This window comes from Xiphophorus hellerii, chromosome 13 (genome assembly GCF_003331165.1).
Source record: "Xiphophorus hellerii strain 12219 chromosome 13, Xiphophorus_hellerii-4.1, whole genome shotgun sequence".
Classification (NCBI taxonomy): Eukaryota; Metazoa; Chordata; class Actinopteri; order Cyprinodontiformes; family Poeciliidae; genus Xiphophorus; species Xiphophorus hellerii.
In genome coordinates this window covers 20,316,063-20,331,260 of record NC_045684.1, presented here as the reverse complement: position 1 = coordinate 20,331,260, position 15,198 = coordinate 20,316,063, and the positions used below count along the sequence as shown (strand labels likewise).

The window sequence follows — 15,198 nt, the reverse complement described above, 5'->3', positions numbered from 1 at the left end:
CATCTGTCTTCACAGAGCGATATCTCATTCCTAATCCATAGGGTTTGATTTGATGCTGACCCAACATTTGCTTGCTATTCTTCCAGAACAACATTTCTAAGATCAGACAATGATGGATACACAATGTCCGTGTGTATCCACGGACATTGTGTATCCACAATGTCCGTGAACTTCCATCACGTGTGTGATGGAAGTTCCTTATTGACCTTGGAACACAAGGAGCCATCACCAAATAGTTCCCACAAAGTTGAGAGTATCACACTTTTTCAAAATGTTTTCGTAAGATGAAGTATTGAGATTGGTGAGTATTGAATTATCATTTTAATTAGATTAATACTACCACAGAAAAAAATATATGTTAATTTTAAAAGCTTTAAACTTCAGGGGTATCAATATTAATGGAGGAAATTGTGCTAAAAAGGGCTGAAAAGCCATCTGGCTCACTTGAATGGCATGTATGTTTGTGTTTTAAATTTTGAAGTGTGGCAAAGAGAAATTGGGCCTTTTTACTTTTCTATTTAAAGAAGAAAAGTAGCACCAGGTACAATTTTTACAAAATAACTATTTTCCAATGTAGGTCTCTGTCCCGCTGAAACAAACCTGTCCTCAAATTAAACAAAACACTTATTGTGAGATGATGCCACTGCAATATAAGATGACAGATTTTTTAATGCTTTTTATACATCATTACCAGGTGTGCAAATAAACGTGAAGGCTGCTGCAGAGGGGCAACAAAAGAAGGAAAAATAAACTACATCTGGCTGCGTGCGTGTGTGTCGGCGTGTGTGAGTGTGTGTATGCAAACATCCATGACCTTATCCATTGCATGCAATATACAGCTCTGATCTGCTCTCCACTCGTGGACACACGTCACCCTTCGACGCGAGCACACTGGCAACTTGATGGAGCTGCGTTGCAAATTAAATGAGTTCCAGTGAAATGAGAGGGCCTTTTTCATGAGATAGCCCCTTTTTAATCTGTTGAATTATTTATGCATTATCTGCTGGCAGAAGGAGACGGGCGGATGAGGAGGGGTGGACTGCTGACAGTCTGAGAGGTAGGCGAGAAAACGGCACTCTATTTGCTTGCACTTCATGTTCTACAACTATTTGCTGGGATGCTCCTAATTGCATTAGCCTTATCTACCTTTTTGACCTGGCAATCACTTCACTCGGCTCCTTTTCACCTCTCTGCTGACAACACGAGGAGGTCCTCGTCAGCTGAAAACATGCACCAGTCAGCAGCGCAGTGGCCTCTGTAGTAAAACTGCTTATTGCTGTGCTCTGTATTACTCCGCTTGTAGTCCCGCTGGGGCTCGGCGTCTAATAAACACAGACTGCATTCACGCGTCGCTTATCTGTGTTCCCTTCTGTGGTGTGCAGAACAGAAAGCTGTGGGCGAATAGCTTTGCACTCACTGATCTTCATTTATTGCTTTAATGTTGGGCAAAAATTACAATCTGAAAGCGACTGCTCATATTAAACCAGTTGGTCACCAGAGACACAAAGGCAGAGAAAGTGAGAAACACTCTAGCTTCAATCACGGCGCCCTCTTATGATCAACACCAGTAAATGCAGCTTATTGTGACCTATATAGAAGTGCAATTGATCGTCAATGATTTGTTGTAGCTGCTATTCTTCATCACTGACAGATAAATATTCGCCATAACAAACAGAATGTTCTACAAAAAAATTTTAAAAAAGTAAAATCAGCCCAATTTAAAAATCTGAAGTCAGCATTCTATGGTGCAAAAGACGTCATTTATAACGAGTCCCAAGTAGAAATCTGTGCATATTGTTTGCTGTGCACCTAAATATTAGTGAAAAATCTTCTTTGTCTGGACTGAATCAATACACAACCCAAAGGGAAAGCATTAGCTTTTTCCACGCTGTCAGACCACTAGCATATTCGCAGGTGGCGGTTTTAGTGGAATCTGTCCCAAAGTGAACCTTTTGGCTTTAAACTGATTCAGTTCTTCCTGGGTGAGTTTGCTCTCAGGTGAGAACAGACCGTCTGCGGTCTCTCCCACCGCTCCGGCTCCGAGTGAAGCTGCCGCCGCCCCGAAGGCGCTCCCAAGTCCTCCGCCAGTGGTTGCTGTCGTGGAGGAGAAGCTGAACCCCGAGGCCGATCCGAACCCCGAAGAGGCCGCTGGTGGCGGCTTGTCTGCGCTCGGGGCGGTAAATGAGAAGGACGAAGCAGACGGCACGGCGGAAGAGCCGAACCCAGACGTAGGTTGTGTTGGAGCTGTTATAAGGCTACCAAACCCAGTTGAAAGTGAAGATGTAGAAGAAGAGCCGAATCCAGAACTCAGAGCTGGGAAACCGAAGTTGACGGACTGTTCTGGTGCACCGAAGCCTGCGTGGTCGGAATGATCAGAATTAGCAAAGGAGTGATGGAGAATGAATAGTTGAAGACATTTGGCTTAAAAGGGACAAATATAAACTTCTACTGTTCATTAAACAAGCTAATGGTGAACATTAGCTTGTTTAATGAACAGGCTCTTATTTTATAGCATAGCTTATTCATATCATAGAATGGCCTAGCCGAATAGAGAATCTGTCTCTCACGTATTGCTATCCATTTCATCGGGCTGAGCTTGACTTATTTTGCAAAGAAAAATTAGCAAAAAATGTCAACATTTCGAAAACCGCATATCCTTTTCTTTCTACTTACGGTACATATAGATATGCTCTAACTACTGTCGGTACATAAAATCTCTATAAAACACCATTATTCTGCTTGCAGTGTTTCCAAATGTGTTTCCTATTGTAACAGTCGATCCTTCCATTGTCTACTCTTGCAATGCAGTAATACTTATTGACCTTTGCTGCCAAAGCTGGATGTGGAGGATCCAAATCCTGTCGTCGTTGTCGAACCAAAGCCACTCGAAGACGACTGCGGAGCTGTTCCTTTTAACTCGGCGAGCTGTGTGCAAAGAAAACATGGCATCATCTAAACCTGCTCACTGAACTTTCAAAAAGTTCCTCAAGTGAACGGATGAAAACTTTCTGACATTGACCGTATTTGTGTGTCTGTGTGTGTGTATATCTGTGTCTTACCAGTGCCAGACGTGTGGACGGACTCATAATCTTCAGCTCCTGGACTCTGCTTTTCCACTGACTGAACAGCTGGTTTACGCCATTTAGCTAAAAAACACAGAACCGGAAGTCATTACGACTGCTGCACGACACAAAATAAAAACAAACGCAGACTAATATTAGGAACGAGGCGAGCGCCTACGTAGCCCTGCAGATCCCCTGATGCTCTGGTGGAGTAGTACTCCAGCCTGAGCTCTTCTGGAGACAGATCACTGAAGCCTGCAGGCAAAATAATCGAGTTTCATGTTCAAGTTTTAAAACTGCCGATTCGCAAATTAGGCCTGAAACAGAATAAAACAGACAAGAACCTGATAGGGGCGTCTTAACGCTAGAGTAGCAGGAGAAGCCCCACTGTCCTGAACTCTCCCAGGCATCCATGTCCGCCTGAATGACTTCACTGATAAAGTGTCAGATATAAACATTAATGAACACCTTACAATAAGCCTAAAAGGTTTATTCAAAAACAAGCAAACTCACAGTTTCTTATCGTCATCTTCATCTCCAGCAGTTCCTAAACCTGCTACTGCTCCTCTTCCTCCCTTGTCAAAGGCATTGGAAGCATCGAGAGCAGAAAATCGATTCGAAGATGAGAAGCTGAAATCAGAGCTCTTCAAGTTTTCTCTTCTCCCACCACCTCCTCCTCCTCCTCCTCCTCCTCTTCCTCCTCCTCCTCCTCCTCCTCCTCCACCACGTCCTGAACCCCAGTCACTGCTTCCCTGTGAGGAGAAGGCTGACGGCTGAATATATCCTCCTCTTTGCTGGGAGGGATTCACCCAAACTCTGTTCCCATAACCTGGAAGCCAAACGGAGAAAACGGAGGAAAGGTTAAACGTCATCAAAGGACAACCAATTAACCCAACATGTCGAGGGAACCGTTACCTACCGAAAACCCAAACATGCACAGGGAGAACATGAAAACTCTACTAAAATCTAAATCGAAATTACATTATTACTGTTAAGCAGAGTTTTGTAATGACGAAACGTAACACAGGACTTTTTGTATTCCAAAAGCTAAGCAACATTTTCTGAATTTATAAGCCCTATTCTTTTAAAGCTTTGTAGCAGGTGCTTGTTTATCACACATCCAAATGATTTCAAATAGCAGGGAGACATTTATTAACGAAACCCCCTTCTGACTGGAAGCAAGAAAACAAGACTGAAAAACTAAAAAAAAGGTGGCCTCTAATGAACAAAACAAAATTATGCTACGATAAAATCGATGGGAAATTTCCTCATAGGGGTTTTATAGAACAGCGAATGGAGATAATTTGGTAGATGAAGGTTTCAGTGTCATGTTACCTCCTCCTCCTCCTCCTCCTCCTCTGGGCTGCTGCTGACCACCGGAGCGGCTGTAGCTGTCATTATAACCTCCCCCTCCTCTGCTTCCGCCTCTCGGGTGCTCATTCCAACATTGGTCTCCGTACCGACAGCGGCCCTGGAGGAAAAAGTTACACACGACCATTTTAAACGCGCTGTGACGGCGCGGTAAAGCACAAGTTTCGGCCTGTTTACGAAAAACAGGCCGCGCGAGATCTACGTCATCATTTCGCGTCGGTCAGTGCTCACTCACAGCGACCTCGTGTGGCAGCTTTATCTTAAGACGTCTGCTCAGGCTTTTACTGCGTGGGAAGGGCAAGGAAAATTAGAGAGCTGTTTCGTTCAAAATGAAATGAATAAATATCGCTATTAATGAACAGGCTATGAATATTTAATCAAATAAATAAAGGTCACCATAAAATAAAAAATATTTATTTATAATGGGGAGCTTATGTTGTCAGTCACAGTTTTATTTATTTATTTTTAATAATCAACTGAGCTTGTTGTACTAGCAATTGGACTACATGTGATTGAACTAAAATTACTTCCAAGTGCATTGAGATGGCATTTGTTGTGAATTGAAAATATATAAAATTCAACTTTCAAACTAACAAATGAGCCCCACCAATAAACAATATATTTCAAAAAAAATTCCAACAACCAATACAAGAAAGTTCAAAACCCCAAAAGTAGATACCAAAACATTCAAAACCCCCAGAATAGATATCAAAAGTTTATAATCATAATGTTAATTCACAACAATGTTGTTGTCAAGGTATTTACGAAAAGTCATTTCAATTTAGTCAGACTACTATTGATCCAAGTTATCAATTCATTAGGTTCACTTACTTATATGGAACCTGCACCTGTCCTCTTGCCGCCTTCCCGTCCTCAATTTCCATTTGCATGATTTGTTTCTCTGTTTCTACCAAAAACTGGATGAATAAAGTCTTCAGTCTGGTGTTTTGTAAACAAAATGGTTCGTTTAAAATAAATGGTTTAGTCGAGACCAGAAACTTGATAATTCCTTTCATTTTGTAGTTTCTATTTTAAATGTCTTCCAGATCGAGTGTTAAATGTTCATTATAATTTAAAGTCTGAGAATGAAGAGGACTTCTTCCCTTCGGTCCTCCACTCAGCAGCTTCTGTCTTTTCAGGTGGGTTTTTATTTTCCACCACAACAACATAATAAATGTTGATGAAAATAATTCATTTCTGATTTCCTGTTTCTCCTTTTTATTTGTGTCTTGGCAGGGAGAGTTTCATCAGGTGCAGGACAGCAGCTTGATGGAATCAGACTCCGGTACCGTCAGTAGTGAGCCCAACGGATCGGCGGTGTGTCGCTACGACTCGCTCATCTGAGGCTCCATTGGTGGGGGAGATTTGTGATCAAAGCAGCCTGAAAACGGCCTCACCTGTTGAGTCGCTACGTCACACTGAGCCGATGGAGGCTGGAAAAGAGGAGACGCAGCGAGCTTCTCCTGCTGGGCAGATCTCAGAGAAGAAAATAAGGATTTAACTATACCGTCCTGATGAGAAGCTGCTCTTAGACCCAGATGAACTCCGTCCATCCATCCTGGCTCCCTCCATCCATTCATCCATCCATCCATCCATCCATCCATCCATCCATCCATCCATCCATCCATCCATCCATCCATCCATCCATCCATCCATCCATCCATCCATCCATCCATCCATCCATCCATCCATCCATCCATCCATCCATCCTGGTTCCCTTCCATTCCTGGGAATTACTTGACCATTTTGATTTCTTTACAGGGATGTCTTCACAATCTGTTCAAATAAAAATTAAGTTTAAAAAGATGTAATATTACACATCGGGGACAAAGTTATCTCCAATGTTTAAAGTTGGTCCGGATGTTTAACTTTGTCCCCATTTTTTTTATTTTATACCCAGTGCTTAACATTTCTGATGTACTGATATATATTAGTAGGGTAAAATATAACGTCTTTAGAAAAGTAGCACAAATATCAATGTCTGAGTCAGTCTCTTAAACTTACGCCTATGTGTCTGCTGTTAGCCCTCCTTTTTTCAACATTTAAGGGGCTAAAACTAAACCTTTGCAGACTGTGCAACAACGTTTTTTAAAAAGACATATTTGAATGCAACAATATATATTATATGATGCATATTAACACATCCTGGCTAAAGTTTAAATTGGAATTGCTGTAAAAATAAATTAACTTCGGATTATTAATGATTTGTGAACACAGATGATGTACCTGAACAAGCTTTATTCAATACAGGTTACACAATGAACAATGTATAGTATTAATAACAGGATTATTGTGTGATTTGGTGAATGAAGAACTAAAGAACTACCACTTCCTTCCAGCAAAGTTCCTTCTCACTACATCACATAATCCTTTTCAACATATCACCCTTGGTCTATTATTGTGGCAGCTTCAACACACGATCTGCTGGGTCCAACACCGCACGATTTGGTGCATCACAACTGCAAGAATTTTTAGATTCTTGCCATAAAACCAAATACACTAAACACTTTAAACCTACACATTTTGTAAAACAAAACATAAAAGACAAAAATAAATAACCAGCGTCCAAAAAAGAAAACAAAACAGTCTTCCACATTTTAAAACTATATGTATTGTACTAGAAACACTAAAACAGTGGTACATTTGCGATAAAAGGAAACTTTTAAAAAGTCTTCAGGCAATGTAATTATATTTCACTAAACATTAAAGAATGACCTTGCTTTTAGCTTATGGCAAAGGAAATAACCAAAATAGACTCTGTAGCTTTTTATGGTGTAATACCAGTAATTCAGGGAATGTGAAAAATGTATGTATGTATATATATATATATATATATATATATATATATATATATATATATATATATATATATATATATATACCTGTGGTGATTAATATAAAACTAGATTTTTCTTTTTAAAAAGAGAAGAACTTCAAAAGGACAGCATCTTTTGAGCCAAAGTTCCTGACAAGACAAAACAAACTGCTTAAAGCTTCACCATCTTGTGTTTTGTCAGAAAATAATCAATTCTCAAATTCTGTTCAAACTATGACGAATCCCACATTAACTTTTAGTCAACGTGTATTTACTGAAATACAAAAAGCTTTCTGGGATTTACCAATAACTGAGGATAATAGTTACTGTGAGCTAAAACTGGACACAGAAACAACTGGATCGACGGTAAATTGTGACTGATGCTCAAAACTCAAAACCTCCATCCAGACTCATCATTTCTTGTACAAAAATATAAACAGTTTATTTAAATAATAATATATGTATATGGGATAAATAACAGATTAGAAAACTGAGTAAAGATAATATGGCGAAGTCGAGCACTGGAACATGAAAAGCTTATATAAGATAAATGTGCTCCATAAAGAAAGTAACAACAAAGACGCAGATGCCGTAAACTAATGCACGCCGGTGCAGAGCAAGGCCAGGCCGTGTACGCTGAGGCTGAGGAGCAGAGCCAGAGCCCCGTCCGTGTTTCCCATCTCCACCCGGAGCTGATCGGCGTCCCTCCTCAGCGTCACTCTGATGGAGCCCAGCAGCTGCTCTGCCTGTTGGAAGACCTGGTTGTCCTGCAGCGGTGCGGGAAGGGACGGGATGGACAGACTCCCACCGCTCTCCTTTAACCCGCGCATCTGTTGAGACGCAAGCAGAAAACAGACAGGATCGTTTTGATGTCCTGTCGCAAGATGAGAAACCTGGAAGTTGGAACCTGCCAGGTTAGTTGAGTTGAACAGGAGGACTACGGGAAGTGGTGCATGTTCAGTGAGCTGTAAATTCTGCAATGGGGAGATTTTGTTACCTTTAGACAAAAGGACAAAACCCACTTCCCTCTGATCTAACGGACTGATGGATTGGTATTTCTATTGCAGCAGAATTATTTCACAAAAAAAATATCTTCATTCAGTGGAATAAGATAGAAAGGAAATTAATGTTTTTACCAAAGCACACAAACGTTGTCCAGCTTTGTAGCATAGCTGCGAGCAGAAAATCATTGTAGTTAACAGAAATAACTACATAAATCAGTATCTGTGTATTTAATGCATGTAATGTGTTTAAGGTGAATTGAGTGAATTAGTGAACTTTTCAATAACGTCGTGATTTATTGAATGAGTCTGTAGAAAGCCATTACTTACGTTCCCTAAGGAATACATTTGGTTTGACGGCCATTTGTCTTATGGCAATCGTTCTGAGACTTTCTCCTAACAAATACCACCTGAGGAAATACTCGACTTCCCAAGTGCCGTCACCCTGACAGGCAAATTGAAAACAGCATTGCAACTGGACTTAAACGTCCTAAGTTTTGCTCTGCCATGTCATAAACACAACAACATCAAAACTCTCTCGTTCAGCGGGATTGCTTGACCGGTTGAGAGATGTGGCTCATTCATTTTTCATTTGAAACGTCGGGAAAACACAAAGTTTCCAAGAAGTGGGAATCTGAATGGGAAAGTTGGATGTTTCTCAGCAACCTCGATATCCAACATGGCTTCCTTGCATAACTGATAGCCAATAAAAAAAACAGATCTGTGACACTCTGAATGAGTTATATCTCATTAAGTCTTTCAGAAAAATAGTGCCAACACCTACGCATGTATAAACAAGGACATACTGTATATATTTAAGGCAAATGAAATCGACCAACCAGCACATCAACCGCTGACAGAAAATCAGGTCGACTGTTGCTCAAAATGTTCAGCGTCTCATCAGGCAGCTCTGAAAGCAAAGACATGCAACAAGATTAAAAATTGAGACATTAACCGAGGTTGCACTGATTTATCTCCTACTTCAAATATTTCCAAGGTTTCTCTTACCTTCCATGGCACTGACCAGCAGGTAAACTGAGGGTAGGTGTGAAGAGAAGCCAGTCGGGACGCATTCAGGGACACATGAACCTGTAGGAATTGTCTCCTTGTCACCAATAATGGGAGTCTCCGCTGTTTCACAATCACACAACTTCTCCAGCTAATGAAAAGGAAAGTTTAGAGGGATAAAGGGAAAAAGAGTGCTGTTTTTTTCTGAAATGTACTTAACTTACAAAAAAATTGTTTAGAAATATGTTGGCAAGTCACCTGTTGCGCAATTGCTCTCGATTTAGGCAATAATCAAACATCGTCTGATGCTAGCTTTACTGGTGTAAGTCAAGTCAGCGTGACCCTCACCTCACTCTGTAGGTAGGACAGAGAAAATCTGTCCCGAAGAGCCTCTCGGAGCTTGTCCATCAACTCACATCGAGTAGACCCGGGGAGGTCTGCCAGAGGAGAAAGGTCCATGTCCGACCATCCTGCAAGATGCCAAACTATTTTATATCTTCATCACTACAACTTAAAATTTAAAAAAACACAACTATTTTTAGGTTTAAAGCTGATGTAGCAAATTTGATTCCTTGTACTAGTCTAGTAGAAAGTAGATTTGTTGGCTTGTTAATCACGCTAAAGCTTAGCTTAAGGAAAGGGAGCCTTCGTCTTTGCCAACATGTCAGCAGTGTGTTTCACTTCCTCATGTCAACTGCTTTAGTCTTTCCCATGGAAGAGAAATTGTGAATTACCGCTGTGAAAAACGGTGAAAGGAGCATCTTCCCGAGCCCGGGGCCCGTCCAAACTGTCGTCCACTGTGTCCAAGGAACCATCGAACGGGATGGAGTCGCTCTGGAAACCTCCGATAGCGCTGGGTCGCAGGCATATTTCTGAAAGTAATTCCAACAGCAGCAAAGATAAACACACCAAGCACTCCCGGTGAAACAGTTGCACAGTGGCGCAGTTGGTAGCACTGTTTCCTCGCAGCAAGAAGGTCCTGGGTTCGATTCCCGGCCCGGGGTCTTTCTGCACGGAGTTTCCATGTTCTCCCTGTACATTCACTCAGGGTACTCCGGCTTTCTCCCACAATCCAAAAACATGAATATCAGGTCAATTGGTCTTTCTAAATTCTCCTTGTGTGAGTGTGTGTGTGCATGGTTGGTTGTCCTGTCTGTCTCTGTGTTGCCCTGTGACAGATTGGTAACCTGTCCAGGGTGAACCCCGCCTCTCGCCCAGAGCGTTAGCTGGAGATCGGTCAGCACCCCTCCTGACCCCACTAGGGACAAGGGTGTTAGAAAATGGATGGATGATCCATGTTGAAGATCTCTTTTTGAATTATTAATCCATGGAGAAAACGCTTGTTTTAATTAGCCTGTCTTCAAAATGGTAAAGACAAGAGAACATGCCATCCAAGAAAAGGAAGGCGTGTGGTGATCTTAATTAGTCAGTCAAATTATTACAGAAATCAGCCATTCATCAAACTCGTGTAGAGTTGGAGAACATATTTATTTTAATTGAAAAAAGCGAAAAATCTGACAAGCAAGACTGAATGACGAATTCAAGTTTATGACTTTGAGGAGGATCTTGAGAAGAAAAAAAAACGACGATGCTCAAAGCCAACACTTGTTTCCCTGTTGGAAACCTGCAGTGACACAAACAGAAACAGAAAAAAAGTTTCTGTTTTGTCTTTGTTTACTTCTTTGACTCAAAAATCCAAAGGTTTCTGAAACTTTTTAAATGCTTCTTCACAATTTCCCCCAACTGAAGAAATTTTGCCACCTATGCATTTGAAAGTGCAAACCGATTTGACATATTTGAAGAACACTGGTTAAAAACGATGCTACTCTTAGCCTCGTCGCAACACCTCTTCCACGTTAACTTTGGAGGAGCAGCTGAAATCCTGAGCTCAAGCGGACCTTCTTGCTCCAAGGCAACAGCTCTACCAACTGCGCCACTGTGCAGCCCATCTCCTTCGCAGTTTTAACTTCTTTTTTTTTGGGGACTCATTCTCACCTTGGTGTCCGTCCTTTTCGATCTTCAGCTCCTTTATGCTGTACGCGATGACGGTGCCAGAGGGAATCTCCAAGGAAACGTCGCTGTCCACCTCAATATTGTTCACATCCTTTAAAACCACCTATAAACAAACATTTAACACGCATATAGTCGCCTTCCTAAAATAATGGCCTTTTTTTTCTCTCTTTTAGCAAAAACTAACTTAGTCCATTATTTTACGGAGGTAACGGTATACAAAGCGTCACATAAATGTGAAAAGCTGCGGGGCCGACCTTCACGGAGCCCCCCAGCAGGCCCATCAGGCCCAACACGCCCTGAAAGGTGCACTGCTGCTTCTTCGTCATGGTGACGGAGCACGAGTTGGTGGTGAGGATGCGCTCCGTCACCACCGTCAGAACCTCGGCGTGCTTCTCCAGTTGCTGCACCAGGATGTGCTGCATGTCCACTAACCTGAGGCAGACAAAATGTGTCACACCAAAGCCCTTTACTCAGTTTTACATCCAGACACCTTCCTTCCTTCCTTCCTCGCGTTGGACTCGACGCAGAATAAACAATACGGAAAAGACTGGCCAAAACCTGCTTTCAGAGTCCTTCAACAGCTTCTTGACATCCAGCTCCTCTTTCTTCAGCTTTCCGAAACACGACTCCAGCTTGGACGCACCCAGTCCCTCCAGACTGACGTTGACGGGACCGGCCTCGGTGTCCAGCTTCCCGGAGCGATCGTCCCGGTACGTCCCCTTGTAGGTCAGGAATTCTGCCTCAGAAACTCCTGCAAAAGAAAAAAAAGTGATACCAGATTTGTATCGGGTGCTAAAAGTACTTCATGCACTAAAGTCTCTACTTAAAAATAAACAATTGGGACATTTAAAAAGCATTCTTCTTAGCCTATTGAGGAGATAGGTCTTTAGTTTGTATTAAGCAGTTGTAAGATTGCCTTAGTTTCTATCCATCCCTTTGAATGAGAAGCCAAGAGGCAGCGCCTCCAGAATCGTTGGAAAGACAGATGGCAATAAATACAGGGCAATCCTGGAAAAAAAACCTGTAAACAGAGGCTGTAAAAGACTGCAGCAGGGTTAACCTTTGACCCTTTGAACTCAGTGGTTTTAACTTGACAAATATAAAAATTTCAAGGCTTATGACTCTTCTTGCCAAGCAGTGACTGCAGCATCCATCAGTAAAACGGTGTAAGCCGTATCTAGCATAACATGGAACGAGCACTTTCCTCTTTTGTGTGTGTGTGTGTGGGTGTGCGCCTGTGTGTGTGTGTGACTTTGAAATCCCTTGTAAACACGCACACCTACCGGGTCGGAGCACCTCGTCGCCCTGCAGCAGATCGCCTAGGGTGAAATCAGTCGGCTGGTACTTGGGCCTCTGCCACGGCCAGAGGCGGTTGCGCTTGACTACAACTGCCATGGGGAGCAGCTTGTGGGAGTCGTTAACTCGGGACACATGGATGAGGCTTCCCTCCGGATCAACCTGACGGACGAAGTTGGCAGTGGCCTTGGAAAACATGGCCTCGGCGAGAGAGGATTACGGAAAAGCTGAAAGAGATGTGGGATTCCTTTTTGACATAAAGAGCACAGTATTTTTTATTAACTTAATACGGTTTTCTGCCTGTTAGTGTTGTGTAACCCCCTCACATAGATATTTTTTTTTTTTGTTGAAGTGTAGTATTTCAGAAAAGTGTGGGTGTTTACAACGCAACCCTTCAGGAAGGAAGTCCCCCAAATACTACCGCACAAATGCAGGAATGACCTCACTCTCACTACCACTGAGGGGCTCCGACATCGTGGCTTTGGTTTCGAAAGCGCTCAGGAGCAAACAGAAGAAAGTGATTAGCATCATTTGGGACTGTGTTGGACAGAAGAATGCCTGAAATAAACAACAGATGCGAACTCTGGCTGGAAGTCAGCAGGCTCGGGCCCTGTTTTAACGTGCTCCGTGAGCTTCAAGTGGAAGAAGCAACTCTGACTCCTCTGGGTTTCACATGGGTTGAGTCATCCAGGGCTGAATTTTTTAAGAGTCGTTGTAGTGTCACTGTTAAACCTTTCCCTCTCCTCCATCTCCCAAATCCACAGGCTCAGATGTACGGTTGGTGAATATTTCATGTTGCCTTTGTTTACTGTGATCTGAACCGCGGAGAACAAGTAGGAAACAACTTATATACAGTACAGACCAAAAGTTTGGACACACCTTTTAATTCAATGAGTTTCCTTTATTTTCATGACTATTGACATTGTAGATTCACACTGAAGGCATCAAAACTATGAATAACACATGTGGAAATATGCACTAAACAAAAAAGTGTAAAACAACTGAAAATACCCCTTATATTCTAGTTTCTTCAAAGTAGCAACCTTTTGCTGTGATTACTGCTTTGCACACACTCTGCATTTTCTCAATGAGCTTCAAGAGGTTGTGACCTGAAATGGTTTTCACTTCATAGGTGTGCCCTGTCAGGTTAATAAGTGGGATTTCTTGCCTTATAAATAGTCATGAAAATAAAGAAAACCCATTGAATTAGAAGGTGTGTCCATATATCCAACACGTGGTTAACGAATGCTGCTGATGAAAATTCAAAGATTTTTTTTTTTTTACCAAAAATTTTTCTTCTGAAAAGAAGTAACGTTTTTTGGGGCGGCCATGCTGGAGTTCTGTCTTTGAAGAAAGATCAAGATTAGGGCGATGGCAAGGAGGTCTTCCACCTGGCACCCTCAAAATGTTTCCATGCAAGGTCAGAGGGTTCATGAACACACTGGTGTTTCTATCGATAATAAAATGGGTTAAATTGCGGTGATGCCACTAAAGCCTGTCACTAATAACTTATGAATGGAAAAAAAATAATCATCCTCTTGTAATTTACAGGAAATATAGACTCCGCTTCCCGCCCCCGACTATCCCCTCTACCACCCAGACCCCGCAGCTGCAAGCTGCGCCTGGAGCCTCATGACTCAGATCATAAAATTAAATCAAGGAATCTGGAGTACTTGGAGTGCCTGGAAACGGCTGGACAGACAAATAAACAAGTCTTCCCAAAAACGTATTAATAGTTCGGACCTAAATAGAGTTGCTTACCTGAAACGTAGAGTTTCAAGCGCGTTTTCCGGATGTCACACTACAGAAAGACGCGGACTCGACTAAAATATCCAGAAGACAACGGACCGACAGCGGCTCTTCTCCGAACTGATCTGAGCTGGACCAGATCTATGGTTAAAAGGCGAGGGAAGGACGGCGCGCTACTGCGAGCGGCCGGCCCACTCCTCCGCCCACCCGGAGGAGTGGGGATGTTTCTCTGTGGCCCATCGGGGCGTGAGCAGGCTTGACTTTTCGATTTTTTTAATTTTTTTGTTTACTTCTGATCAGTCAAAATCAAAGGAGAGAATATTTAATGGCTCTTGTATTGAGCGTGCCTGTCTGCGGTCATGCTTTACATCCTGATAATGAGAAGTAGGTAAAGAGAGAGATTTCAATGCACCACATCCTGTCATATGCAGAACACCCATAAGAAACTGTTTCAGCCCATATGCCTCTGTTGACTGACATTGTTTTTCCCTCGTGAGGAAGTTTTCAAAACTTGTGCTTCTGTTCATCACCACTAAGCTTTCCTTCAGGTGACCAGCAGCCTCTCCTGGATTTGCCATGGAAGATCAGCACAGAGGTTTTTGACTTTTGGAACTCACCGCCACAGCACCGTGGATCGGTATTATTGCATGTTTTCAATTCTGCTCTTAAAGCTGGTCTTGTTTGACTGGCATGTGACATTTTATGCTTCATACCATTTGTTATGCGCCCCCGTTTTGAACTTGCGGCTTAACACTTCTGTGTAAGCACTTTGGTAAGCTTTGCAGTTTTGAAACGACTTTAGACCTAAAACTGGCTCTGCATCTCTGCAGCTCCTCCAGAGTTGCTATTGGGCTGCTTTCAATGGATGGTCACATCTTGGAAG

At 42.3% G+C, this 15,198-nt stretch overlaps 2 protein-coding genes across 4 annotated transcripts; both read right to left on the bottom strand.

Moving 5' to 3' along the window:
* Positions 1-653: 653 nt before the first annotated feature.
* On the bottom strand, positions 654-4,669 carry nup42 (nucleoporin 42). 3 transcript variants are annotated; one of them, XM_032580138.1, is made up of 7 exons: positions 4,398-4,669; positions 3,576-3,891; positions 3,407-3,495; positions 3,241-3,317; positions 3,060-3,146; positions 2,823-2,925; positions 654-2,355 (listed from the first exon to the last, which is right to left on the bottom strand). In XM_032580138.1, the coding sequence occupies exons 1-7, from the start codon at positions 4,558-4,560 to the stop codon at positions 1,892-1,894; spliced, it is 1,299 nt and encodes a 432-aa protein (XP_032436029.1). In that variant the 5' UTR covers positions 4,561-4,669; the 3' UTR covers positions 654-1,891. The 3 variants fall into 3 exon arrangements, with proteins under 3 accessions (XP_032436029.1, XP_032436030.1, XP_032436031.1); XM_032580139.1 differs by having other exon boundaries at positions 4,401-4,668; XM_032580140.1 differs by having other exon boundaries at positions 1,403-2,355; positions 4,404-4,668.
* Positions 4,670-6,651: 1,982 nt separating this feature from the next.
* Positions 6,652-14,664, bottom strand: LOC116730721 (gasdermin-E-like). The gene is made up of 10 exons (XM_032580137.1): positions 14,328-14,664; positions 12,554-12,793; positions 11,829-12,021; positions 11,525-11,702; positions 11,253-11,373; positions 9,992-10,129; positions 9,606-9,727; positions 9,258-9,408; positions 9,089-9,159; positions 6,652-8,078 (listed from the first exon to the last, which is right to left on the bottom strand). Exons 2-10 carry the CDS (start codon positions 12,762-12,764, stop codon positions 7,845-7,847), a joined length of 1,419 nt encoding a protein of 472 aa, XP_032436028.1. The 5' UTR covers positions 12,765-12,793; positions 14,328-14,664; the 3' UTR covers positions 6,652-7,844.
* Positions 14,665-15,198: the final 534 nt, after the last annotated feature.

Coding starts and splice junctions, on each gene's coding strand:
- LOC116730721 (XM_032580137.1), bottom strand. CDS start 12,764: ATGTTTTCCAAGGCCACTGCCAACTTCGTCCGTCAGGTTGATCCGGAG. Junction 10,130..11,252: donor CGAAAAGGACGGACACCAAG/GTGAGAATGAGT, acceptor AATTACTTTCAG/AAATATGCCTGCGACCCAGC. Junction 8,079..9,088: donor TGTCAGCGGTTGATGTGCTG/GTTGGTCGATTT, acceptor GCGTCTCAACAG/ATGCGCGGGTTAAAGGAGAG.
- nup42 (XM_032580138.1), bottom strand. CDS start 4,560: ATGGTCGTGTGTAACTTTTTCCTCCAGGGCCGCTGTCGGTACGGAGAC. Junction 3,147..3,240: donor CAGGGGATCTGCAGGGCTAC/GTAGGCGCTCGC, acceptor TGTGTTTTTTAG/CTAAATGGCGTAAACCAGCT. Junction 2,926..3,059: donor CGTCCACACGTCTGGCACTG/GTAAGACACAGA, acceptor CTTTGCACACAG/CTCGCCGAGTTAAAAGGAAC.